General features: G+C 49.5%; 2 protein-coding genes across 2 annotated transcripts; both read left to right on the forward strand.

Annotated features, from left to right (window-relative positions):
- Window positions 1-722: 722 nt before the first annotated feature.
- On the forward strand, window positions 723-15192 carry BLVRB (biliverdin reductase B; the record flags this gene model as incomplete). Its single annotated transcript, XM_080702353.1, has 5 exons — window positions 723-801; window positions 6692-6856; window positions 6981-7070; window positions 13042-13170; window positions 15035-15192. 5 exons carry the CDS (start codon window positions 723-725, stop codon window positions 15190-15192), a joined length of 621 nt encoding a protein of 206 aa, XP_080558479.1.
- Window positions 15193-23737: 8545 nt separating this feature from the next.
- On the forward strand, window positions 23738-24337 carry SERTAD3 (SERTA domain containing 3; the record flags this gene model as incomplete). Its single annotated transcript, XM_080702757.1, has 1 exon — window positions 23738-24337. One exon carries the CDS (start codon window positions 23738-23740, stop codon window positions 24335-24337), a length of 600 nt encoding a protein of 199 aa, XP_080558883.1.
- Window positions 24338-26492: the final 2155 nt, after the last annotated feature.

Below are 26492 nucleotides of genomic sequence, written 5' to 3' on the forward strand. Positions count from 1 at the left end.
GCCGCTCACGCCGCGGGGACGACAGCGACGCCCACGGCCATGCTCTCCACAGACGACGCCCGCACACACCTCTACGAGGCGCACGCGACCCCGCGCGGCCGTGTGGCGGGCGCGCCACCGCACGCGGCGGCCCTCGGCGCCGGCCCGCTGCGGGGCCGGACACCGCCTCACAGGGTGTCGCCCGCGGCCCCGCGCTCGCCGTGGCTGCTTAGGGACACGGGGCACACAGGCACAAAGACACGCAGCCGCGGCCGCACGGTCCTCCCTCACTTCTCCCCTCGCTCCCGGCGCCCGCACCACATCTGCCGCAGCTGGCAGCGGGGGCGGGAACCAGGAGAGGCGGGGGCGTGGCCCGCCGTCCGCCCCGCCCCTGTGGCTAGGGTGCGGAGGCGGGGCGCTGAGTGACAGTTCTCCTGGCCCCTCCTATTCGTTCCCTTCCTAGAGGAGGCGTGGCCTCCGAGTATAAATGGCGGTCGGAGAGGCGGTCCTGGGCAGTAAAGAAATGCGAAGGGCTCTGGCTCCGTCCATCCGCGCTTCCGCCGCTAGGGGCGTGGCCTCGTTGGCTCCGCCCTCTGGTTTGAACCGTGGGAGGGGCGGGCTGAGGCGGGACCCTCGGAGTCGGCCCCGCCCCGTCCCTGCAGCTGGAGAAAAGCGGCCAGCGCTGCCCGGCAGTCTTCGGGTTCCCGCGCGTCTCAGGCCTCGCCATCCCAGGACCCCGAAGCATGACCGTCAAGAAGATCGCGATCTTCGGCGCCACTGGCAGGACCGGGCTCACCACCCTGGCACAGGCGGTGCAAGCAGGCATGAGCTGGGGCGGGTGGGGCATGTCACGGGGTGCCCGGGGAAAACATTGAAAGAGCCTTGGACGGAGGGAGGTCTGAGGCCGGGCTGAGGCCGCTGGGGGCCATCAGCGTTCCAGCAAGGTGTGTCAAGACTCAGGAAGCAAAGCAAGTGGCCATGGGCTGGGGGTACAGAAATGGGGAAGGCTGTGCCATTCCGTTTGTGGACTCCAGTGACAGGAGTTTGTGTCAATAGGGCTCTTAGGAAATGTGGTTGTTGTGATGGTGGTGGTCGTTAGCACACCCAGAGAGGGTGTGCCAGCGCCGGGGTCAGCGCCGGCGTGCTCCCCCCCCCCAGCGTGTGAAATTCTGGCAGCTCTCAGTTGGAGTGGGAACTGGTATCCCAATTGACAGATGAATAAATTGAGACCCAAAAATGATTCGCCGGGTATCGCACAGCTGCTAAGTGGTAGTGCTGGGATTTGAACCCAGACTTTGCTCTTAAACACTGACGATGCCCAGGGGCATCTTGGACACTGGAAGTACAAATAGAAACATGTAGGGGGAAAGTTGACCTGAGCATCTAATAGAAAAAGGTCACAGAAGCCGGGCGTGGTGGCACACTTTTGTATTCCCAGCATTTGGGAGGTTGAGACAGGGATAACGGTTCCCCACACTCAGCTACTTAGTGAAGCCCTTTGCAACTCGATGAGACCCTATTTCAAAAGAAAGAATTTTTAAAAATAGTACTGAGGGTGTAGCTTGGAGGTAGAATGCCCCTAGGCACCCCCAGTGCTGCAAAAGAAGAGAAAGAAAGAAAGAAAGAAATCTTAAAGACATGAGAACTGGTCCTGGAAAAATCGATGAGAGCTGAAAATTCAGAGGTGCCCCAGGAAAGGGTGCAGGAGTCCCTAGTGTCCCCTGCCCCCCCCCCTCCCAGAACAGAGTTTACCAGCCCTTGCTGGTCCTGGACCTTCCAGATATAATGCCCCACCCGTGTTAGCCCCGATAACCCTGGCGACGTTGACTATCTGCAGGCCCCAGCCCACCAGGTTGCACTTTCTGCAGTCTCCCAACTCAGCCCTCTTCAGAAAGTTTCTCATCCCGCCAGCTGTGCTCCTCCCCAGGGACCTCGTGAGGATCTTGTGAGGAGGGAGAGAGCCCCGGGTAAAACTCCATTTGCTGATATACATTTCTACTGGAGGAATGGGGAAGGAAGAAGTTTGAGAAGCGCTGAGTCACACTGGGGATCTGGATTCCCACGTTACTGTTTTACCTTTAATCCCCAATGCCACTGGATCCCGTTGGCCCACCCTGCTGGCCACATGTGGGACTGCACCTAGAGGGAATTAAGTTGCTGCTCTGAAAGGTCTCACGAAGGGGAAGGGCTTGAAGGAATCAATGAATCGTGATTTTACTTACCTCAATGTGATAATGTAGGGCAGAGGGTCCTGCAAGGCACAGGCCCTGGTGCCAACCTGCTTATGCTGAAATGGCCAGTTCCCCCCCCCCGTACCACTTCTGCAGCCAAATGCCTCACCATCTAGAACTGTTTACCTAGATATCTCTGAAGTAGGGATGAAAAGGAGCAGTCCTTGCCCAGTTGTGCTTACAATGATTAAATGAGGTACTATGTGAGAAGAGCTTGTTTACAATCGTGGCTGATGGGTAGCTGGTGCTCAATAAACAATTATTGGTTGGCTGAATTCACATTATAGTATAGTCTAGCATTGAATTGTGCAGGCTCTGGATTAAACTCATTTAAGTAAAATTTCGACCTTCTCTATTTACTAGCTGTGTGGTCATGGCCCAGTCATCTAAAATTGTCTCAGTTTCCCCATCCTCAAAATAAGCATCATAGAGCCGGGCGTGGTGGCGCACGCTTGTAATCCCAGCATTCGGGAGGCAGAGACCCGAGGATCACAGTTCGCAGACAGCCTCAGCTAAATACTGAGGCCCTCTGAAACTCAGTGAGATCCGGTTTCAAAATAAAAAGAATAAAAAATAGGGCAGGGGGTGTAGCTCAGAGGTCGAATGCCCCTGGGTTCCAGCCCCACTCCCGAAAAAAAAAAAAAAAAAAAGCATCATAGCTATAGCTACCTTTTAGAGTTGTTGCAGTCTGGTGCTTCTCCAACTGTAGGTCAGGATGAGTTCTAAATATATATATATATATATATATATATATATATTACATATATATATATATTATATTTTTGCTGGTCTGGGGATGGAACCCAAGGACATTTAACCTCTGAGCTATATCCCCTGCCCTATATTTTATTCTTTATTTTGAAACAGGGTCTCACTGAGTTGCAGACAGCCTCACTAAGTAGCCGAGGCTGTCCACGAACCGCGATCCTCCAGTCTCAGCCTCCCGAATGCTGGGATTACAAGCATGTGCCACCACGCCCAGCTCTCTAAAATATATTTAAATAGTCTCAGCGGCATCAAATATGTTACACATTAAATATTGGCTTTATGAAACTTCTTTCAGCTATCTGTGTTTATAGGTTTGTATATAATGGGATAGGCAGTGAAATCTATTTTGTATAGTGGGTTGAGAGCAAAAAAGCTTAAAAGGGAACCAGGCATGGTGGTGCACACCTGTAATCCCAGTACTCGGTAGGCTAAAACAGGAAGATGGCAAGTTGAAGGACAGCCTCAGCAATATAGCCACATTTTTTTTTTTTTTTTTTTGGTGGTACTGGGGGTGGAACCCAGAGGCTTTCCACCTCCGGGCTATACTCCCAGACCTTTTTTATATTTTATTTGGAAACAGGGTCTCACTAAGTTGCTAAAAGCCTCACTAAGTAGCTGAGGCTGGCTTCAAACCCATGCAATCCTCCTGTCTCAGCCTCCCAAGCGTGGGGATTACAAGTGTGCACCACCACGCCCAGTTTCTTTAGACATTTTTTGTTTGTTTTTTGTTGTTTCTGGTATTGGGGATTGAACCACCAAAAAAAAAAAAAGAAAGAAAGAAAGAAAGAAAGAAGGAAGGAAGGAAGGAAAGAAAGAGAAATGGGATCTCACTAGGTGTTGATGAATCTCACTACTTGCTGAGGCTGTCCTGAAACCTGCAATCCTTCTGTCTCAGCCTCCCAAGTATTGGTATTGCAGGCATACATCGCCACATCTGGTCTGTGTGTATGTGTGTGGTATAGGGGATTGAACTCAGGAGCATTCTACCGCTGAGCTACACCCTCAGCCCTATTTTATCTTAATTTTTTGAAATAGGATCTTAGTAGATTGATGAGAGTCTCACTACTTGCTGATGCTTTCCTTAAACCAGCGATCCTCTTGTCCCAGCCTCCCAAGTACTGGAACTACAGGCATGTGCCACCATGCTCAGCTATCTATTATTTATTTATTTATTTATATATTTATTTATTTAGTGGTACTGGGGGTGGAACCCAGAGGTTTTCTACCTCCTGGCTATACTCCCAGACCTATTTTATATTTTATTTGGAAACGTGTCACTAAGTTGCCGAAAGCCTAAGTAGCTGAGGCTGGCCCTGAAACCGTGCGATCCTCCTGTCTCAGCCTCCCAAGTGCGGGGATTACAAGCGTGCGCCACCACGCCCAGCCTATCTATTTATTTTTTATTTGGAAACAGGCTCTTCCTAAATTGCTGAGTCTGGCTTCAAACCTGCAATCCTCCCATCTCAGCCTCCTAAGTACTAGGCATACAGGCTAGAGCCACCAAACCCTACTTCTTCCTCTTCCTATGAGAACACTACTCCCATTTTGAGGACTCCACCCTCATGGCTTCATGCAAACCAAATCAACTCCCCATCTCCAAATACCACAGGTTAGAGATTAGGAATAGGATTGTAGGGGTCACACACATTCAGTGCAAGACAGAGACCATAACTCATCATTCCACCCTCATGGCTTCATGCAAACCAAATCAACTCCCCATCTCCAGATACCGCAGGTTAGAGATTAGGATTAGAATTGTAGTGGTCACACACATTCAGTGCAAGACAGAGACCATAATTCATCGTTTTATTATTATCACTAGTACGAGCAGGGCAGTGTGGCACACACTTGAGTGTGGCACACACTCAGCAATTAGTGAGACCCAGTTTGCAAATTAATAATAAAATAGGAGCAACCGGGCGTGGTGGCGCACGCCTGTAATCCCATCATTCAGGAAGCTGAGACCAGAGGATCGTGGTTTGCAGACAGCCTCAGCTACTTAGTGAGGCCCTCTGCAACATAGTGAGACCCTGTTTCAAAATAGAGAATAAAAAATAGGGCAGAGCCGGGCCTGGTGGCCCATGCTTGTAATCCCCGCACTTGGGAGGCTGAGACAGGAGGATCACATGGGTTCAAAGCCAGCCTCAGCTACTTAGTGAGGCCCTCAGCAACTTAGTGAGACCCTGTTTCCAAATAAAAATATAAAATAGGTCTGGGAGTATAGACTGGAGGTAGAAAGCCCCTGGGTTCCGCCCCCAGCACCACCAAAAAAAAAAAAAAATAGGGCAGAGGTTGTAGTTCGGAGGTAGAATGCCCCTGGGTTCCATCCCCAGACCTGCAAAAAATAGAATAAAATAGAATAGGGCTGAAAGTATATCCCAGAGGAAGAAGACATGGGTAAAATAAAGTAAATAACAAAAAATAAAAGGACTATTTATTGCAGTACTGGGGATGGAGTTCAGGAGCATTCTACCTCGGAGCTACACCCCCAGCCCTATTTTTCATTCTTTATTAATTTTTTTGTGGTGCAACCCAGGGCTTTTCTACCTCCGGGCTATACTCCCAAACCTATTTTATACTTTATTTGAAAACAGGGCCTCACTAAGTTGCTGAGAGCCTCACGCAGTAGCTGAGGTTGGCTTTGAATTTGTACAATCCTCCTGTCTCAGCCTCTCAAGGGCTGGGATTACAAGCATGTGCCACCATGCCTGGCTTTTATTCTTTATTTTGAAAGAGGGTCTCACTTAGTTGCAAAGGGCCTCACTAAGTAGCTGAGGCTGTCTGAGAACCGCGATCCTCCTGTCTCAGCCTCCAGAATGCTGGGATTACAAGCGTACTCCACCATGCCCAGCTAAGGACTATTCATTAATATAATAATCTGGCCAGGCACGATGGTGCACACTTATAATCCCAGCGTTCGGGAGGCTGAGACAGGAGGATCGCGGTTCGCGGACAGCCTCGGCTACTTAGTGAGGCCCTTTGCAACTCAGTGAGACCCAGTTTCAAGATAAAGAATAAAAACCAGCATTTGGAGCCCGGCTTGGTGGCACATGCTTGTAATCCCCGCTCTTGGGAGGATGAGGCAGGAGGATCGTGAAGGTTTGAAGCCAGCCGCTCTGGCTTAAGAGACCCTATTACCCTGTTTCCAAATAAAAAGGAACCCCAGTACCACCAAAATAATAATGATGATAATAATAATAATAATAATAAATAAACATAAAAACCAGCATTCAGGAGGCTGAGACCAGAGAATCGCGGTTCAGGGCCAGCCTCAGCTACTTAGTGAGGCCCTCTACAATTTAGTGAGACCCTGTTTCAACATAAAGAATAAAAAATAGGGCAGGGGCTATAGCTCAGAGGTAGAATCCCCCTAGGTTCAACCCCTAGGACCGCAAAAAATGTGTGTGTGTGTGTGTGTGTGTGTGTGTGTGTGTATGATCTGCATAAATAACATGTATTAAGTCAAATAAACAAATAAATAGGTCTGGGGGTGTAGCTCAGAAGTAGAATGCCCCAGGACCAAGAACAAAAGAAAATAAAAACCCTAGCTGAGCATCAACTGTGGATATATGCAAACTATGTTTGAAAACCATGGCTCCAGAACAGGGGACCTGGGGGTGGATTTGGGGGTCTCACCCATTGCCCAGACCCTGGAGCCCATGCGTGACAGCCCACAAGCCCGCTGACCCTGCCCTCGGCTCCTCTGCCCACAGGTTATGAAGTGACCGTGTTGGTTCGAGACGCCTCCAGGCTGCCGTCGGAGGGTCCCCAGCCGGGCCGCGTGGTGGTGGGTGACGTGCGGCAGGCGGCCGACGTGGACAAGACCGTGGCCGGGCAGGACGCCGTCATCGTGCTTCTGGGCACCGGCACTGACCTCAGTACTGCGCCCCCGCTCTGCCCGAGGCCCCTTCCTGAACCTCGGCCCCGAGCACCGCCCCCACCCCCGGCCCCGCCACCCCCGCCGCCGCCCACCAGTGACAGCCGCTCTCTGTCCCCTCTAAGGTCCCACGACAGTGATGTCCGAGGGCGCCCGGAACATCGTGGCCGCCATGAAGGCTCATGGAGTGGACAAGGTCGTGGCCTGCACCTCGGGTGGGTGGTGGGGTCCCGGAGGTGGGACCGAATTGGGGGCTGGGGACTGGACAGGCAGCCGGGGCCTGCTGAAAGGTGGCGTGGTAGTTTATCATGTTATTTGCATGTATCAAACGCCTTAACTGAGCTGGGTGATGCTGGGGACACAGCAGGGACCGATAACAGCCCTGGCCCATGCAGTCGCAGATGGGAGAGAAGAGGTAAATAGATCCTGGGTGGAACTGGCATCCCAGATAAACAGGGTGCGATGGTGGAAGGACCGGCAGAGCTGGGGCCAGGATGGAAGAGCTTAGGAGGGATGTGGGAGTCCAGAGGAGGCCCTAGCGGCTGAGAGAAGCCCAGGGACCTCACAGCAGTGATAACGCTGTGCATACATACCGGGCTCTGCCTTCCCAGAGCTCCCAGTTAGAGTGTTGTCCTGAGGGGCTGGGGATGTGGCTCAGTGGCAGAGTACTTGCCCAGCATGTGTGAGGCTGTGTTCCTTTCCCAGCCACACACACACACACACACACACACACACACACACACACACACCTGAGTAAAACAAAATGAAGGCTACAAGATTCAAGACAGGAGTAATTAATGTTAACAGATTTGTGGGGGGGGGGGCTGAACTAGAGACATTCTATCTCCAAACTACACCCCCAGCCTTGTGTGTATGTGTTGCTGGGGTTAGACCCCGGGGCGTGCTACCTCTGGCCTATACCCCAGCCCTATTTTATTTGGAAATAGGATCTTGCTAAGTTGCTGAGAGCCTCATTAAATTGCCGAGGCTGGCTTCAAACCTGCAATCCTCCTTTCTCAGCCTCCCTAGTATTGGGATTACAAGCGTGAGACATCACAACCGGTAACCCCTAGTCCTTGAAACAGGGTCTTGCTAGGTTGCTGAAAATCTCCATATGTTGCCAAGGCTGGCCTCAAACCTTTGATCCTCCTGTCTCAGACTTCCAAGTACTGGGATTACAAGTGTGTGAAAAAATAACCCCAAACTTGCAATTTTAGACTAGTCTACTTTTAATTTTTCTTTTTTTATGGTGGGGGTTTGTAGTGACATCTCACTATGTTAGCCCATCTCTATCTATTCCATGGGTTCAAGCAGTCCTCCCATCTCAGCCTCCTGAGTAGCTGGCACTACAGGCACGCACCATCATGTTTACTTGTTATAAAAATTTTTTCTTTCTTTTTTTTTTTTTTTTTTTGGTGGTACTGGGGTTTCTGGAAGCCCTTCTACCTCCGGGCTACACTCCCAGACCTATTTTTATATTTTTATTTGGAAACAGGGTCTCTTAAGCCAGCAAGACTGGCTTCGAACCTGCACTATCCTCCTGTCTCCTCCTCCCAAGCACGGGGATTACAAGCGTGTGCCACCATGCCTGGCTGATAAAAATTTTTCAGTGGAATAACTTAAAGAATACCTGGAGGTAAAAAGCCCCTGGGTTTCATCCCCATAACACACACACACACACACACACACACACACACACACACACACACATTTAAAAATAGAGCTGAGGATATAGCTCAGGGGTAGAATGCTCCTGAGTTCAATCCCTAGTACCACACACAAAAGAAAGAAGCTAGCTGGGTGTGGTGGCGCACACTTGTAATCCCAACATTTGGGAGGCTGAGACAGAAGAATGGCTATTTGCAGACAGCCTCAGCTACTTAGTGAGGACCTTTGCAACTCAGTGAGACCCTGTTTGAAAATAAAGAATAAAAAAATAGGGCTGGATGTGTAGCACAGAGGTAGAATGTCCCTGGGTTCTACCCCCAGTACTGAAAAAAAAAGGAAGAAAGAAAGAAAGAAAGAAAGAAAGAAAGAAAGAAAGAAAGAAAGAAAGAAAGAAAGGAAAAAGAAACTGGGCATGGTGGCCCACACTTGTAATTCCAGTACTTAGGAAACTGAGACAGGAAGATTACAGAATGGAGGCCAAGTCTCAGCTACTTAGTGAGGCCCTCCACAACTTAGTGAGACCCTATTTCTAAATAAAGAATAAATAGGGCTGAGGGTGTATCTCAGAGGGAGAATGCCCCTGGGTTCAATCCTCAGTACTGCCAAAAAGAAAAAAAAAGGAAAAAATAGTAGATGAACACCTCCATTCAAAAATTGCTAATAGGCTCAGGCATGTAATCCTAGTACTTGGGAGGCTGAGACAGGAGGAGCGAAAGTACACGGCCAGCCTCAGCAATTTGTGAGGCCTTCCACAATTTAGTGATACCCTTGTTCAAAATTAAGAATAAAAACCGGGCGTGGTGGCACACTAGGAGGCTGAGACAAGAGGATTGCGTTCGACAGCCTCAGCTACTTAGTGAGACCCTGTTTCAAAATAAAGAATAAAAAGTAGAGCTGGAAGCCGGGCGTGGTGGTGCACGCTTGTAATCCCAGCATTCAGGAGGCTGAGACCAGAGGATCGCGGTTCAGGGCCAGCCTCAGCTACTTAGTGAGGCCCTCTACAATTTACTGATACCCTATTTCAAAATAAAGAATACAAAATAGGACAGGAGCTGTAGCTTGGAGGTCAAATGCCCCTGGGTTTCATCCCCAGATCTGCAAAAAAAAAAAAAGGGCGGGGGAGGGGGGAGGCTGAAAAGTGTAGCTTAGAGGTAGAATGCCCCTGGGTTCCATCCCCAGTACTGGGGGGGGGAGATAAAATAAGTCTAGAGTCTAGAGGTGTAGTTCAGAGGTAGAATGTTCCTAGATTCTATCCCAGTGCCTCAAAAAAATAAAAATAAAAAAGCTAATATTGCCAGGCACAGTGTTCCTCACCTATAATCCGATACTTGGGAGGATGAGACAGGAAGATGAGAAATTTAAGAGGCCAGTCTCAGCAATTTAGCAAGATCCTGGGTGTTTTTGTTTGTTTGTTTGTTTGTTTTTTGCGGGTCTGGCGATGGAAACCCAGAAGCATTTGACCTCAGAGTTACACCCCCTGCCCAATTTTTTATTTTATTTTATTTTATTTTATTTTATTTTATTTTATTTTGCAGGTTTGGGATGGAACCCAGGGGCATCTGACCTCGGAGATACACCCGCTGCCCTATTTTTATTTTATTTATTTATTTATTTATTTATTTATTTATTTATTTATTTATTTTGGTGGTACTGATGTTTCTGGAAGCCCTTCTACCTCCGGGCTACACTCCCAGACCTTTTTTACATCTTAATTTGGAAACAGAGTATCCTAAGCCAGTGCGCGATCCTCCTGTCTCTGCCTCCCAAGCGCGGGGATTACAAGCGTGCGCCACCACGCCCGGCTTAATCTTTATTTTGAAACCAGGTCTCACTGAGTTGCAGAGGGCCTCACTAAGTAGCTGAGCCTGTCCGCTAACCGTGATCCTCCACCTCCCAAATGCTGGGATTACAAGCGTGCGCCACCACGCCCGAAGATCCTGTTTTGATACTTAAAATATATATATACATGGCTGGAAGTATAGCCCAGAGGTAGAATGCCCCTGGGTTCAATCCCCAGTACCATATACACAGACACAAAGACAGATTGGATTTGAGATCAGCAGGTGGAGGCCTGAGGCCGCCCACAGTGCTGAATGAGGAGGCCCTAGCTGTGTGGCCTTGGGCTCCCACTTGATACTGTGAGCCTCAGCTTTCTTATTTGTAAAGAAGTTCGTTGTCCATGAACTAATGAGACGATCATAGCAACCCGTCAATCGGGTTTTGCCTTGTTACAACCATGAGCATTAAGTCCAACAACACTGGTGGGATGGGTTGCTGAAAATGGAACCCAGAACCTTGTGCATGCTAAGCATGTGCTCTACCACTGAGCTACAGCCCCAACTCCAAATTATACCATTCCCAATTTACACATGAGGAGACGGAGGCCAGTGGTAGACCAACAATTTGACCCTAGATGGAGCCCAGGCCCTTAACCATCTCACCAAACTGCTGGTAAATGTTTGATAAATGTCAACTTGTGTTATAGCCTGGCCAAAGCTAAGTCATGTTATCACTGCAGGGTCCCAGGCCTCTGGGAATGGAGAGTGAACATGGTAGACAAAGTCTTTGCCTGTGGAACCGGCTTCCTAGAGGAGCAGGGAGAGAATAAATTGACCCAGGAAGCAGGGCGTGGTGGTACACACCTATGATCTCAGTACTTGAGAGGTTGAGACTGGAGGATTACATGTTCAAGGCCAACCTCAGCAACTGAGTGAGGCCTTCGGCAACAGAGTGAAACTCTGATTCAAAATAAAAAAAAAAGGATGTAGCTTGGAGGTAGAATATCTCTAGGTTCAATCCCTGGTACAAAAAAAAAAAAAAAGAAATGGAGCCGGGCGTGGTGGCGCACGCTGGTAATCCCAGCATTTGAGAGGCTGAGACAGGAGGATCGCAGTTCGTGGACAGCCTCAATTATTTAGGCCCTTTGCAGCTCAGTGAGACCCTGTTTCAAAATAAAGAATATAAAAATAGGGCTGGGGATGTAGCTTGGAGGTAGAATATCCCTGGGTTTCATCCCCAGTACTACACACACACACAAAAGGGCACAGGAATAAGAGTGCTTTGGGGGGAGAAATAGGCAGAATAAAGGGTATTGTCTAGGCTGAGGGTGCAGTTTTAAATAGGATGGTCAGGAGATGGTGCACATCTGTAATCCCAATACTTGGGAGGCTGAGAAAGGAGGATTGCAGATTGGAAGCTAGCCTCAGCAATTTAGTGAGACTTTGTTTTAAAGTTAAAAAAATAAAAAGTTCTGGTCGTATAGCTCAGAGGTAGAACATTCCTGGAGTCAATTTGCAGTGCCCCCAAAAAAAAAAAAAAGATGATTAGGGAAAGTTGGACTAATAAAGTGGTCTTTGAGCAAAGTATTCAAAGAAAAGAAGGAAAGCAGGCAGGCATGCTGGCACTTGCCCGTAATCCCAATATTAGGGAGGCTGAGACAGGAGAACTGAAGTTTTGAGGACGGCCTCAGCAACATAGGGAGATTCTCAGCAACCTAGTGAGAAGACCCTCTTTTAGAACAAAAAGTAAAAGGACCGGAGTGTAGCTCAGAGGCAGAATCCCTCTGGGTTCAATCTCCAGTGTCACAAAAAGAAAAAGGAGAAAGGAGCCATGAGAGGAGCTGCAGGGCAGAGGGATCAGCAGTGGCAAAGCCATGAGGCGGCAGGGCTGGCACACAGCAATTGAAAGGGAACCTGCTGGGCCGAGACTCAGCACGGATGGGGCCCAGAGCACGTGGGGCCTTGCAAGGATGTGGCTTGCCCAAATGAGGTGGGAAACCAGGCAAGCCCCTGATTCAGTGTTCACAGCCTCCTCCAGCTGCAAGGGGTGCGGGAGGGGGGCACGAGACCAGGTGAGAATAAGAGGTCTCAGTGGGCAGGACCAGGGATGGTGAGAGGAGGTCCGACTCAGAATTGCTGCGATCCTAGTGGCGCACGCTTTTAATCCCTGCGCTTGGGAGGCTGAGACAGGAGGATCGCGCGGGTTCGAAGCCAGCCTCAGCTACTTAGTGAGGCTTTCAGCAACTTAGTGAGACCCTGTTTCCAAATAAAATAGAAAATAGGTCTGGGGTATATAGCCCGGAGGTAGAAAGCCTCTGGGTTCCACCCCAAGTACCACAAAAAAAAAAAAAAAAAAGAATTGCTGAGATCCAGCTGGGCGTGGTGGCTCACCCTTGTAATCCCAGCATTCGGGAGGCTGAGACCAGAGGATCGTGGTTCGCAGACAGCCTCAGCTACTTAGGCCCTTTGCAACTCAATGAGACCCTGTTTCAAAATAAAGAATTAAAAAATAGGGCAGGGGGTGTAGCTCGGAGGTCAAATGCCCCTGGGTTCCATCCCCAGACCCACAAAAAAAAAAACTGCTGTGATCCGACAGCTGCTCTGGTGCAGGGTGTCAGAGGGGTGCCCAAAGTGACCCCAGGGCTGCGACTGCACGGCACTGGTGAGACACAGCAAGATTTTATCCTGGCACCAAGACAAAACAGCCCAAGCTGATCCTGCCCTGTGTCTCCAACCCCAGCCTTCCTGCTATGGGACCCAGCCAAGGTGCCCCCACGACTGCAGGACGTGACCGATGACCACATCCGGATGCACAAGGTGCTGCAAGAGTCTGGCCTGAAGTACGTGGCCGTGATGCCACCTCACATAGGTGAGTGGCGGGGCCCGCGACACTGCCGCCACCCCTGCCCTCCTGCCCGCCCTCCTCCTCCTAAAACTGCACACACACTCCCTACCAGTCTTCCTCCGTTCACGCCCCTCCAAAAATAAAAGGCAAGGAAAAGACGGCAAAAGAAATGCTGTCTCTCCCCTGTTTTAATTCATCTCCTGTGGAACATACTGCTAAGTTGTTTCTGCTTAGCACACCACCTGCAGTGGAGAATGGGAAACAACTGTTTTTTTTTTATTTATTTATTTATTTATTTATTTATTTATTTATTTAGTGCTCCTGGGGAGGGAACCCAGGGGCCTTCTACTTCTGAGCTACACCCCCAGCCTGATTTTTTATTCTTTATTTTGAAACAAGATCTCACCAAGTTGCAAAAGGCCTCACTAAGTAGCTGAGGCTGTCCGCAAACCTCCTGCCTCAGCCTCCCAAATGATGGTATTACAAGCATGTGCCACAACACCCAGCTTGTTATATTTTATTTTATATTTTTGCGGTACTAGGGATGGAACCCAGGGCATTCTACCTCCGAGCTACACCCCTAACCCTATTTGTGTGTGTGTGTGTGTGTGTGTGTGTGTGTGTGTGTGTGTGTTACAAGGGGGGTGGAACCCAGGTGTTTTTCTAACTCCGGGCTATACTCCCAGACCTATTTTTTATATTTTATTTGGAAACAGAGTCTCACTAAGTAGCTGAGGCTGGCTTCAAACCTGTGCAATCCTCCTGTCTCAGCCTACTAAGTGCTGAGATTACAAGCATGCACCACCATGCCTGGCTCCCCAGCCCTATTTTTAAATTTTATTTATTCAGCCAGGCGTGGTGGCTCAGGCTTGTAATCCCTGCGCTTGGGAAATTGAGACAGGAGGATCGCATGGGTTCGAAGCCAGCCTCAGCTACTTAGTGAGGCTCTCAGCAACTTAGTGAGACCCTGTTTCCAAATAAAATATAAAAAAAGGTCTGGGAGTATAGCCCAGAGGTAGAAAGCCTCTGGGTTCCACCCCCAGTGCAACAACAACAAAAAAATTATTTATTCAGCCGGGCATGGTGCCACAGGCTTGTAATCCCAGCATTCCGGAGGCTGAGACCAGAGGATCGCGGTTCGCAGACAGCCTCAGTTACTAAGCGAGGCCCTCAGTGAGACCCTGTTTCAAAATAAAGAATAAAAAAATAGGGCAGGGGGTGTAGCTCGGAGGTCAAATAACCCTGGATTCCGTCCCCAGACCCGCATAAAATAATTAATTTATTCATTTATTGTGGTACTAGGGATTGAGTTCAGAGGCATTCTACCCCCACGCTACACCCCCAGCTCTTTTTTATTTTTACTTTGAGACAGGGTCTCATTAGATTGCTGAGTCTCACTGAGTTGCTGAGGCAGACCTCCAACTCGCAATCCTCCCGTCTCATCCTCTCAGATACCTATCAATTTTGTCCCCTCCTGGGGACAGTTCCCAGCACTGGCTCATAATAGAAAATCAATAAAGAACTGTTAGCAATGGTGGCGGTGCATACCTGTAATCTCAGTACTTGGGAGGCTGAGACGGGAGGATTGCAGGTTCAAGGCCAGCCTTAGCAATTTAGTAAAACCATCAGCAGCCTAGGGAGATCCTGTTTCAAAATAAAGAAGAGGTAGAATATCCCTGGGTTCAATGTCCAGTACCCCCCAAAAATTTATTGAACAAATGAAGCAAAGGTTATAGGTCAGGGCCTGTAAATGGGCATCCCCTCTCGGCTGTTATGCTCACTGGGCTGGGCACAGAGCAGGCATCCTGGGAAGGGTTTTCTGGTACTCGTATGTTGGAGGTGGGAAAAGACATCAGCTTCCCCTGTCATTTCTGTCTTTGCCTCGCAGGAGACCAGCCGCTCACTGGGGCCTACACAGTGACCCTGGATGGTCGAGGGCCCTCCAGGGTCATATCCAAACATGACCTGGGCCACTTCATGCTGCGCTGCCTCACCACCGATGAGTATGACGGACACAACACCTACCCCTCCCACCAGTATGAATAGGATCCTGGCACCGGCCAGGAGGAAGGCCTTCAGGGAAATGAACCCCAAAGAAGGGAGCAATAAATCTTGAGCCAAGAGCTTCAAATTATTCCTGAGGACCCGACTATGTGTCTCTTATTCTCTCTGCTACTGAGAATTTCATGTACTTGTATGCATTTTTTTGTTTTTGTTTTTGTTTTTTTTTTGTTTTTTTTTTGCTACCAGGGATGGAACTCAGGGTCATTCTACCTCTGAGCTACGCCCCCAGCCCTATTTTTTATTCTTTGTTTTTTGTTTTGTTTTGTTTTGTTTTTTGGTGGTACTGGGGGTGGAACCCAGAGGCTTTCTACCTCTGGGCTATACTCCCAGACCTATTTTATACTTTATTTGGAAACAGGATCTCACTAAGTTGCTGAGAGCCTCACTAAGTAGCTGAGGCTGCCTGCAAACCACGATCCTCCTGTCTCAGCCTCCCAAGTGATGGGATTACAAGCGAGTGCCACCACACCTGGCTTTATTCTTTTTTTTTTTTTTTTTTTTTGGTGGTACTGGGGTTCCTGGAAGCCCTTCTACCTCCAGGCTACACTCCCAGACCTATTTTTACATTTTTATTTGGAAACAGGGTCTCTTAAGCCAGCGCGCGGGGCTGGCTTCAAACCCGTGTGATCCTCCTGTCTCTGCCTCCCAAGCGCGGGGATTACAAGCGTGTGCCACCATGCCCGGCTTTATTCTTTATTTTAAAAGAGGGTCTCAAGCCGGGCGTGGTGGCGCACGCTTGTAATCCCCGCGTTTGGGAAGCTGAGACAGGAGGATCGCACGGGTTCGAAGCCAGCCTCAGCTACTTACTGAGGCTTTCAGCAACTTAGTGAGACCCTGTTTCCAAATAAAATATACAAAAGGTCTGGGAGTATAGCCCAGAGGTAGAAAGCCTCTGGGTTCCACCCCCAGTACCACCAAAAAATAAATAAATAAATAAAACGGGTCTCACTAAGTCGCAGAGGGCCTCACAAGTTGCTAAGGCTGACCACAACCTGTGATCCTCCTGTCTCAGACACTTACGTACTGAGATTATAAGTGTGGGCCACCATGCCTGGCCCTGTATGCAATTTTTCTGGGTATACATTCACTCATTTGTTCAGTAAAAGTTTGTTTTATTGGGAGGCTGAGACAGAAAGATCGCAGGTTCAAAGCCAGCCTCAGCAATTTAGCAAGACTCTCAGGAACTTAGACCATTTCCAATAAAAATCAAAATTGTTTAGCTGGAAGTGGTGGCCCACACTTATAATCTCAGTACTTGGGAGGCTGAGACAAGAGAATTGCAGGTTCAGCCAGCCTCAGCTACTTAATGAGACCCTGTTTCAAAAATAAAGAATAAACCAGGTGTGGTAGCACACACTTGTAATCCCAGTACTTGGGAGGCTGAGACTGAAGGATTGAAGTTTCAAGTACAGCCTTAGCTACTAAGTGAGGCCCTCCACAACTTAGTAAGACCTTTCTTGTTTCAAAATAAAGAATAAAAAATAATCCAGGCGTGGTGGCACACGCTTGTAATCCCAGAATTCGGGAGGCTGAGACTTGAGGATCGCGGTTCGCAGACAGCCTCAGCTACTTAGTGAGGCCCTCTGCAATTTAGTGAGACCTGGTTTCAAAATAAAGAATAAAAAAAAAAAAAGGCAGGGGCTGTAGCTTGGAGGTCAGATGCCCCTGGGTTCCATCCCCAGACCCGCAAAATAAATAAATAAATAATAAATAAATAAATAAATAAATAATAGAGCTGAGCATGGTGGCACATGCTTGCGATTCAGCATTTGGAAGGCTGAGACAGGAGGATCGCAGTTTACAGACCCCTCAGCTACTTAGTGAGGCCCTTTGCATCTCAGTGAGACTCTGTTTCAAAATAAAGAATTAAAAATTGGGCTAGGGTGTAGCTTGGCGGTAGAATGCCCCTGGGTTCCAGCCCCAGTACACCCCCCCCCCCACACACACACACAAAGAATAGCCAGGCATGGTGGCACATACTTATAATCCCAACATTTGGGAGGCTGAGACAAGAGGATCCAGGTTCACAAACAGCCTCAGCTACTTAGGGAGGCCCTTTGAAACTCAGTGAGACCCTGTTTCAAAATAAAGAATAAAAATAAGGCTGGGGGTATAGCTCAGAGGTAAAATGCTCCTGGGTTCAATTTCCAGTATTGCAAAAATAAATGAAAAAGAATAAAAAATAAGGCCGGACCTCCAAACAACACCCCCAGCTGTTTTTTATTCTTTATTTGAAAACAGGATCTCACTAAGTCACAGAGGGCCTCACTAAGTAGCTGAGGCGGGCCTTGAACCTGCTCTCCTCCTGTCTCAGCCTTCCAAAAGCTGGGATTACCAGCATGCTCCTTTGGGGTGTAGCTAGGAGGTAGAATATCCCTGGGTTCCATCCCTAGTACTGAAAAAAAAAAAATAGAGCTGATGGTGTAGCTCAGAGATAAAATTCCCTGATAGAATGCCCCTGGGTTCAATTCTCAGTACCACAAAAAAGATAAGAGCTGGGTGTGGTGGCGCATGCTTGTAATCAGCATTTGGGAGGCTGATACAGGAGGATTGCGGTTCTCAGACAGCCTCAGCTACTTAGTGAGGCCCTCTGCAACTCAGTGAGATCCTGTTTTAAAATAGAGAATAAAGCCGGGCGTGGTGGCGCATGCTTGTAATCCCCGCGCTTGGGAGGCTGAGACAGGAGGATTACGCAGGTTCGAAGCCAGCCGCGCTGGTTTAAGAGATCCTGTTTCCAAATAAAAATATAAAATGGGTCTGGGAGTGTAGCCCAGAGGTAGAAGGCCCCTGGGTTCCATCCCCAGTACCACCAAAAAAAAAAAAAAAAAGAGGATAAAAAATAGGGCTGGGGGTGTAGCTCAGAAGTAGAATGCTGGGGGTTCCATCCCGAGTACTGCAAAAAAGAAATAAATAGCCGGGCGTGGTGGCACACGCTTGTAATCCCCATGCTTGGGAGGTGGAGACAGGAGGATAGCGCAGGTTCAAAGCTAGCTGCGCTGGCTTAAGAGACCCTGTTTCCAAAAAATATATATAAACTAGGTCTGGGAGTGTAGCCCAGAGGTAGAAGGGCTGCCAGGAACCCCAGTACCGCAAATAAATAAATAAATAAATAAATAAATAAATAAATAAATAAATAAATAAATATTTTTAAACAGTGGCTGGTGGTGTAGCTTGGAGGTTGAATGCCTTTGGGTTCAATCCCCAATACCAGAAACAACAACAACAAAAAAAAATACTTTTAAAAATGTCTAAAGAACCCAGCGTGGTGGCATATGCTTGTAATCCCACTACTTGGGAAGCTGGACAAGAGGATCATAGGTTGAAAATCAGCCTCAGTAGCCTAGTGAGGCTCTCAGCAACTTAGTTCCAAATAAAATATAAAATAGCGCCGGGCGTGGTGGCCCACGCTTGTAATCCCCGTGCTTGGGAGGCTGAGACAGGAGGATCGCATGGGTTCGAAGCCAGCCTCAGCTACTTAGTGAGGCTCTCAGCAACTTAGTGAGATCCTGTTTCCAAATAAAGTATAAAATAGGTCTGGGAGTATAGCCCGGAGGTGGAAAGCCTCTGGGTTCCACCCCCAGTACCACCAAAATATAAAATAGGTCTGGAGGTGTAGCTTGGAGGTAGAATGTCCCTGGGTTCAATCCCCAGCAACACACACACACACACACACACACACACACACACACACAGTTTAAAGAGCCAGGCCTGATGGCACACACTTATAATCTCAGCATTTGGGAGGCTGAGATAGGAGGGTTGATCACAGTTCACTGACAGCCTCAGCTACTTAGGCCCTTTACAACTCAATGAGACCCTGTTTCAAAATAACGAATAAAAAATAGGGGCTAAGAGCCTGGCGTGCTGGCGCATGCTTGTAATCCCAGCACTTGGTAGGCTGAGACAGGAGGATCACACAGGTTTAAAGCCAGCCTCAGCTACTTAGGCTCTCAGTAGCTTAGTGAGACCCTGTTTCCAAATAAAGTATAAAATAGGTCTGGGAGTATACCCCGGAGGTAGAAAAGCCCCTCTGTTCCACCCCAAGTACCAAAAAACAAAAATAGGGCTGAGAGTGTAGCTTGAAGGTAAAATACCCCTGGGTCCCATCCCCAGTTTGGAAAAAATGACCCCAGACGAGGCTATTCCTTCTCGCTCTCCGCCCCCCCCCTCTGTACTGTAAATTGAACCCAGAGGTGTTCTTCCTCCCAGCTACACTGCACCCCTTTTTTTGTGTGAGTAGTGCTGGGGATAGAACCCAGGGGCATTCTATCTTTGAGCAACACCCCCAGCCCTATTTTTTTATTCTTTATTTTGAAACAGGGTCTCACTGAGTTGCAAAGAGCCTAAGTAGCTGAGGTTGTCCTTGAATCTCGATCCTCCTGTCTCAGCCTCCCAAATGCTGGGATTACAACCATGTGCCACCACACCCGGCCTATTTTTTATTCTTTTTTTTTCTGAGGATTTAAAGAAGTTTATTAAAAGATAGAAATACAGAGGATAGGTACAGCTCCATACTAGACTGGCATGGAGGGATGACTCGAATGAGTACACCCTTATTCTTTTTTTTTTTTTTTTTTAATGGAAGTATACTAGCTGGGAGTGGTGGTGCATGCTTGTAATCCCCGCACTTGGGAGGCTGAGACAGGAGGATCGCCCAGGTTCCAAGCCAGCCTCAGCTACTTAGTGAGGCTCTCAGCAACTTAGTGAGACCCTGTTTCCAATAAAATATAAAATAAATCTGGGAGTGTAGCCCAGTAGTTCCAGTAGTTCCACCCCAGTACCACATAAAAAATAAAATAAAATATAAATGTAAGTATACTGCTTTAGGTTTTGTTTATTTATTTTTGGTGGTACTGGGAGTGGAACCCAGAGGCTTTCTACTTCCGCGCTATACTCCCAGATGTATTTTATATTTTATTTGGAAACAGGATCTCACCAAGTTGCTGAGAGCCTCACTAAGTAGCTGAGGCTGGCTTCAAACCTATGCAATCCTCCTGTCTCAGCCTCCCAAGAGCGGGGATTATAAGCGTGCACCACCACGCCCGGCTTATTCTTTACTCTGAAATAGGGTCTCACTGAGTTGCAAAGGGCCTAAGTAGCTGAGGCTGTTTTTGAACCACCATCCTCCTGTCTCAGCCTTCCAAATGCTAGGATTACAAGCATGTGCCACCACGCTGGGCTGCCAAACCCGATTTTTTTAGTCTTTATTTTGAAACAGTGTCTCACTAAGTTGCAGCGGGCCTAAGCTGAGGCTGGCCACCAACCTGTTATTCTCCTGTGTCAGCCTCCCAAGTACTGGGATCACAAGTGTGCGCCCACGCCTGGCTTCACCCAACTCCTTTTCATTTTTATTTTGAACAGGAGTTTCGCTAAATTGCTGAGATTGGACTTGAATCTGTTACCCTTCTGTCTGCTTCCCAAGCAGTAGAATTACAGGCGTGTGCCACCACTCATGGCTCCTCATTTTTGCGTGTTTGCTAGAGACCTGTCTTGTTGTAGGTACTGGGAATAAGGCAGAGAAGCAAACAGGCAAAACTCCCTGCGTTCGTGGTGAGCGCTTGAAGACATTTTAGAAAAGTCAAAAAATGAGTCATAGAGAGTAAAGAGAACACACAAACCAAATCACGAAGAGCTTTATGCAAAACCTTAAGAAGTTTGGACTTTGTGGCCAGGGCGCTGCCTGGAACCAGGAATAGTTTTCAGCAACCGAGGGGCGATTCTGAGAGAGAAACGGGGCAGAGCCGTGGCATCCCAGGAAGGGACCGCCACGGGCCGCGCTGAGAAGTCAGCAGCATTAAGAAGGGGACGCGAAACCGGGCGTGGTGGCGCAGGCCTGTAAGTAATGCTAGTTCCTGGGAGGCTGAGATAGGAGGCTCAGGAGGATCCAGATCAGGCTTAGGAATTTAGCCAGTCACTGTCTCAAATATATATATATAAAATAGGGCTGGGGGGTGCAGCTTGGAAGTAGAATGTCTCTGAGTTCAACCTCTAGTACCCCCTTTAAAAAAAAAAAAAAGTAGCCGCGACTCCTTGAAGCGCCCGGGGCGGGACGACTTGGGCAAGAAGGGGCGGGGATGCGGTCGCCCAGGCAACAAGCCCCACAAAGCTATTGGCTGGCTTCCGGCTGAGCCACCCTCCCCCGCCCCGCGGCGCCAGCCTTCGGAACCCGGGGGGCGCGGCCTCCTCCTGGGGCTTAGCCACGCCCACGGGGAAAGCGGGGGAGGGGCGGGGGAGGGGTTTCACCCCGTCTTGCTCTGGGTTGGGGTCCAGGCCTGGTATAAAGGGGTCGCAGAACTCTAGGCTAGCGAGGGCTTCTCCTGGCGCAGACTTCAGCGGCGCCGACACCCTCCACCCAGGAGGCGGAGCCCGGCCCCGGCCAGTCGGAATCCTTTAAAGGGTCGCGGGCGGCCCGGAGGGGAGGGCGGCCAGGGCCCCTCCCGGCGTCCGCGGTGGCTCCGCCCAGCCAATCGGTGCCCTGCGGCAGGCGGACTCCAGCCACTCCCGGCGCGACTCGGCTGCGGGGCGGAGCTGGGCGGCTTCGGGCCAGACCGAGAGGCCCCGGGGAGGCGAGCGAGGTCCTGGCCAGCGCCGGCGGGTCGCACGCTGCGGGCGTCCGGGAGGTGGTCGCGCTGACCCTGGCCGCTGAGGTGAGGAGGGCTGGCCGGACTCGGGACTCCCCTCGGGCCGGGGAGGTGGCGGCGCGCCCCCAGGACTGGCGGAGGCGGGGTCTGGGCGGGAGTGCTGAGCCGATTGAGGGTGACAGATAGGACTTGGGGAGTTTGCGGACCGCGGAGGTGGGGACCCCGGACGGAGGGCGAGGGAGGGTTTTCAAGTGGAAGAAGTTTGAAGCTGAGAGTTGGGGCTCCTGGGGGAAGTGAGAGAAGCTGGGGAAGGAGCCATGGGCGTAGGGAGTCTGAAGATTAGGGGAATTGGTTCTCCCGGACGGGCTGAATTCGAGGCTTGTTCCCGGGAAAGGTGCGAGAGGTTTAAGGCTGGGCTCCCGAGCACTCGGGGAAACCGGACAACTAGACTCGAAGAGTTCTTAGAGTTGCAAGCGCTGTGGAAGGAGGGGATTTAGTGCTCGGATGTTGGAGCCGGGTGGAAAATTTGGAGGTGAAGTCCAGGCGTTTGAAAGCGGAGAGTTGGGGGAGTCTCAGAATTGAGACGTCCAGCCTCCCCAGTGGGGTGGACCGGAGAGCGTTCGTCTGTTTTCGACCAGTGTGTCGGGGTCTGGGTCTCCGGACTCGCGAGTAGCTGGGTGGGGGGGGGACTGGGAGAAGGCCGATTTGGAGCTGGATTCGGGTGGGGGAGGGGTGTTCCGGGCGTGGAACTCGGACCCGCCGCCCCGGAGGCAATAGAGGGCGGGGCTCGGCGGGCGCCCGGCAGCTGGACGTCCGGGTTCCCCTCCCCCACTGGCCCGGGTCCCTGTGCGCATGCCCTAGGGGAGGGCGGGGCGTTTTATCCCTTTGGCAAACGGAGCCCTCTGGGGATTGTAGTGCGGACTTGACGTCAGCACGAGTACCCGGCTCCTATTGGTCCACAGTTCCCAGAAGCCCCTGGGCCAAGTTGGGGCGTTCCTGAGTGCTGGCTGGAGACCCGGGGAGGGCGTGGCCTGTGAAACACCGAAGTCTAATTGGATAAATTGCTAGAGGGCGGGGTTTTGCGTTAGTTGAGTTCTAGCCAGTTTTTCTTTGGGGCGCGTTTTTGGGGAGGCTGAAGAAGGCGCGGGGATGGAAGGAATGAGGAAGGCTCTGTGGCTACTCTTGGGAGCTTTTCCAGTCAATTAAGAGAGTATGGACAGAAATATCTTCCATGTAAAAAAAAAAAAAGAATTGGGAAAATAAGTGCCCTTTCAAGGTCTCCAGATGGCAGGAATACAGTAGGCGTTCAGGAGATTAAAATTGTCGAACAAATAAATGGCGATTGATTCTTGTTCATTATGCGCTTTCGGTGTGATGTGCCCTGTACATATTACACGCGGGATCTCCTTGATGACGTGGTGAGAAGTATTTTTACGATCCCCATTTTACAGATGAGGAAACTGAGGCCAGAGAGGTGATGTCACGTCACTTCCCAAGATCACACAGCTGAGCAGTGTCCAAGGCAGAATTCAAACCCAGGATTCCCTGCTTCTTGTCCAGGTCTCTGTACTCCACACCTGTCGTGGGTGACATGTTGGAAGAAATGAGTATTGTGGAGAACAGTTAAGTCTCAGAGGGACTTGAGTTAGGAGCCTAGTCTTCAAGTGAGATTGATTCTCAAGGATGTAAATTCACTATCTGAGCCCACAACTGGCAAGTAAGTGGGATCCAAACCCAGCTATGTTTAAGTCCACGTCTTTCGTTAATGACATGCATTTCATCACCTCCTTAGATTTGTACTACTCAGACTATCTGTATTTTATGTTGGTGAGTAAACAAAGGTTCCGGTAATTTAAAAGTCACCAGCAGCTGTGCAGGCCTGCCTGCAAAAGTAGGATCTGAAGGACCCTGCATCTGACTTGCCCCTCTTTTCTCTGCAGGGCATCATGGTGGGAGGGTTGAAGAGAAAGCACTCAGATTTGGAAGAGGAGGAGGAGGAGAAATGGGACTGGGGTCCAGCCGGCCTTCGAAGTTACCAGCAAGCCCTGCTTCGCATCTCCTTAGACAAAGTCCAGCGCAGCCTGGGGCCCCGATCCCCCAGCCTCCGAAGGCATGTCCTCATCCATAATACCCTGCAGCAGCTGCAGGCCGCTATGTGCCTGGCTCCAGCACCTGCCCTGCCCCCGGAGCCGCTCTTCCTGGGCGAGGAAGATTTCTCCCTTTCCACCACTATTGGCTCTATCCTCAGGGAGCTGGAGACATCCATGGATGAGACAGAAGCACCTCCGAATCCAGTGGCTCCCCCAGGCCTCCAGAATGAAGTGCTGCCTCAACCCGATCCAGTCTTCTTAGAAGCTCTGAGCTCCCGGTACCTGGGGGACTCTGGCCTGGATGACTTCTTTCTGGACATTGACACATCCACAGTGGAAAAGGAGCCTGCACTGGCTCCCCCACTCCCAGAGCCTCCTCACAACCTCTTCTGTGCCCCTGGGTCCTGGGAGTGGAATGAACTCGATCACATCATGGAAATCATTCTGGGATCCTAAACGATGATGGGGGGGATCCTTCCTCCTACCGGCCTTCGGTGGGCTGGGTCCCCGGATGCAGCTCTTGTGTGTTTTGGTGGAGGCTCTACACAGTGACTGGTCTCCTTTCCTCCCATTTCAGGGTTCCACAAACTGGCTGGCATGCGTGTGCCTGGTTACCTCAGCCTTCTGTGAAGGTGGAGCTTCCTGAATTAATTTATCTGTTCCCAGTGCCTTAACTGTTTCTGGGAATCTTATTTCTCACGTACACCTTGCCTCTGTCTTTCCCTCCAGTTCCCACTCCCCTTGTGACCACCGGGGCCTCAGGGACGATAAAGCTGGGCCTGTTCAAAGTGGCAGGGATGTGCCACCAGGTTCCTCTGGAAACCCAGGATCTGCCTCTTGAAGGAATGGGAGGGGCTGGTCTCCCCCCAGGCCGAACCCTAGTTCCTTGACAGGACCGCAGCTCCAGCAAGCCTCCTCATTCATAACCAGGCCGGACCATGTGCAATAGGGTGGAAACCAAACTGCTCCATGCCGTGTTATTTAAAAGAAAGGCAGGGTTTGTGGTGGCTTTTTTTTTTTTTTTGACTGTTTGTAATTTTTTTATTTTAAATAAAAATATTTTGGAAGAAGTGCCGTTGCCTTAACTTTCTAAACTTCACTGGGGTGACAGGAGGGACCTGTCAAGTTTCGTGGGCACCTGTATACTCTTTCCTGTCAAGGTGAGACAGCTGTGTAGATTAACAGTTATTAAATACTTGCTAAGAGAACTGTTCTTTCCAGGCCTAGTAGCACGTTCCTGTAATCCCAGTACTTGGGAGTCTGAGACAGGAGGATTGCAGCTTTGAGTCCAGCCTCAGCAATGTATGTATGTATTTTGTGGGTCTGGGGATGGAACCCAGGAGCATTTGACCTCCCAGCTACCCCCCCCCCGCCCTATTCTTTATTCTTTATTTTGAAACAGGGTCTCAGTAAGTTGCAGAGGGCCTCACTAAGTAGCTGAGGCTGTCCGCGAACTGCGATCCTCCAGTTTCAGCCACCCGAATGCTGGGATAACAAGCTGGGATTATGAGCATGTGCCACCACACCATGCTTAACCTCAGCAATTTACCAAGACCATGTTTCAAAATAAAAATAAGCCGAGCGTGGTGGTGCATGCTTGTAATCCCAGCATTTGGGAGGCTGAGACTGGAGGATCGCTGTTAGTGGACAGCCTCAGTTACTTAGGTCATCCACAACTTAGATCTGTTTCAAATTAAAAAGAATAAAAAATAGGGCAGGGGGTGTAGCTCGGAGATCAAATGCCTCTGGATTCCAGACTCACAAAAAAATTTAAAATATATTAAAAAAAAAAAATAAAGCTGGCCATGGTAGCCCATGCCAATAATCCCAGCCCTTGGGAGGCTGAGACAGAAGGTTTAAGACTGCTCAAAAGATAAATAAATAAAAATGTATCTAGTTGGGAATGGTGGTACAGGTTTGTAATCCTAGTTCTTGGGAGTCTGAGAAAGAACTGCAGGTTGGAAGAAAGCTTTAGTAATTTAGTGAGGCTCTCAGCAACCTAGTCACACCCTGTTTCCAAATAAATCAGTCTGGGTCTAATTTGGAGGTAGAATGCCTCTGGGTTTGGTCCTCAGCATCACAAAAATTAATACAACAGAGCTAGGGATTTATCTCAGAGGTGGAATGCCCCTGGGTTCAATCCCCAGTACCACACACACACACACACACACACACACACACACACACACAAAGTCAAGCATGGTGGTATACACTTGTAATCCCAGTATTGGGAGACAGGAGAATTGCAGGTTCAAGACCAGCCTCAGCAATTTAGTGAGACCCTGTTTCCAAACAAAAAATAAAAGGCTAAGGGTGTAGCTCAAAGTTAGAATGCCCCTGGCTTTGATCAGTAATAATAACAAAAGCCAGACATGGTGGTACATGCTTATAATTTTGGTACTTGGGAGTCTGAAACAGAAGGATCACAGGTTAGTGGCCAGCCTCAGCTACTTAGGTCCTGTGCAACTTAGACCCTGTTTCAAAATAAAAACAGGGCTGAGGGTGTAGCTCAGAGGTAGAATTGCCCCTAGGTTCAATCCCCAGTACTGAAGGAAAAAAAAAAGCAAGCACTGTTTTATTTCAATTAAGTTATTCAACCCTCAGAGAGAGA

The sequence above is a fragment of the Muscardinus avellanarius genome, assembly GCF_963383645.1.
Source record: "Muscardinus avellanarius genome assembly, chromosome: 10".
In the NCBI taxonomy this organism is placed as follows: domain Eukaryota; kingdom Metazoa; phylum Chordata; class Mammalia; order Rodentia; family Gliridae; genus Muscardinus; species Muscardinus avellanarius.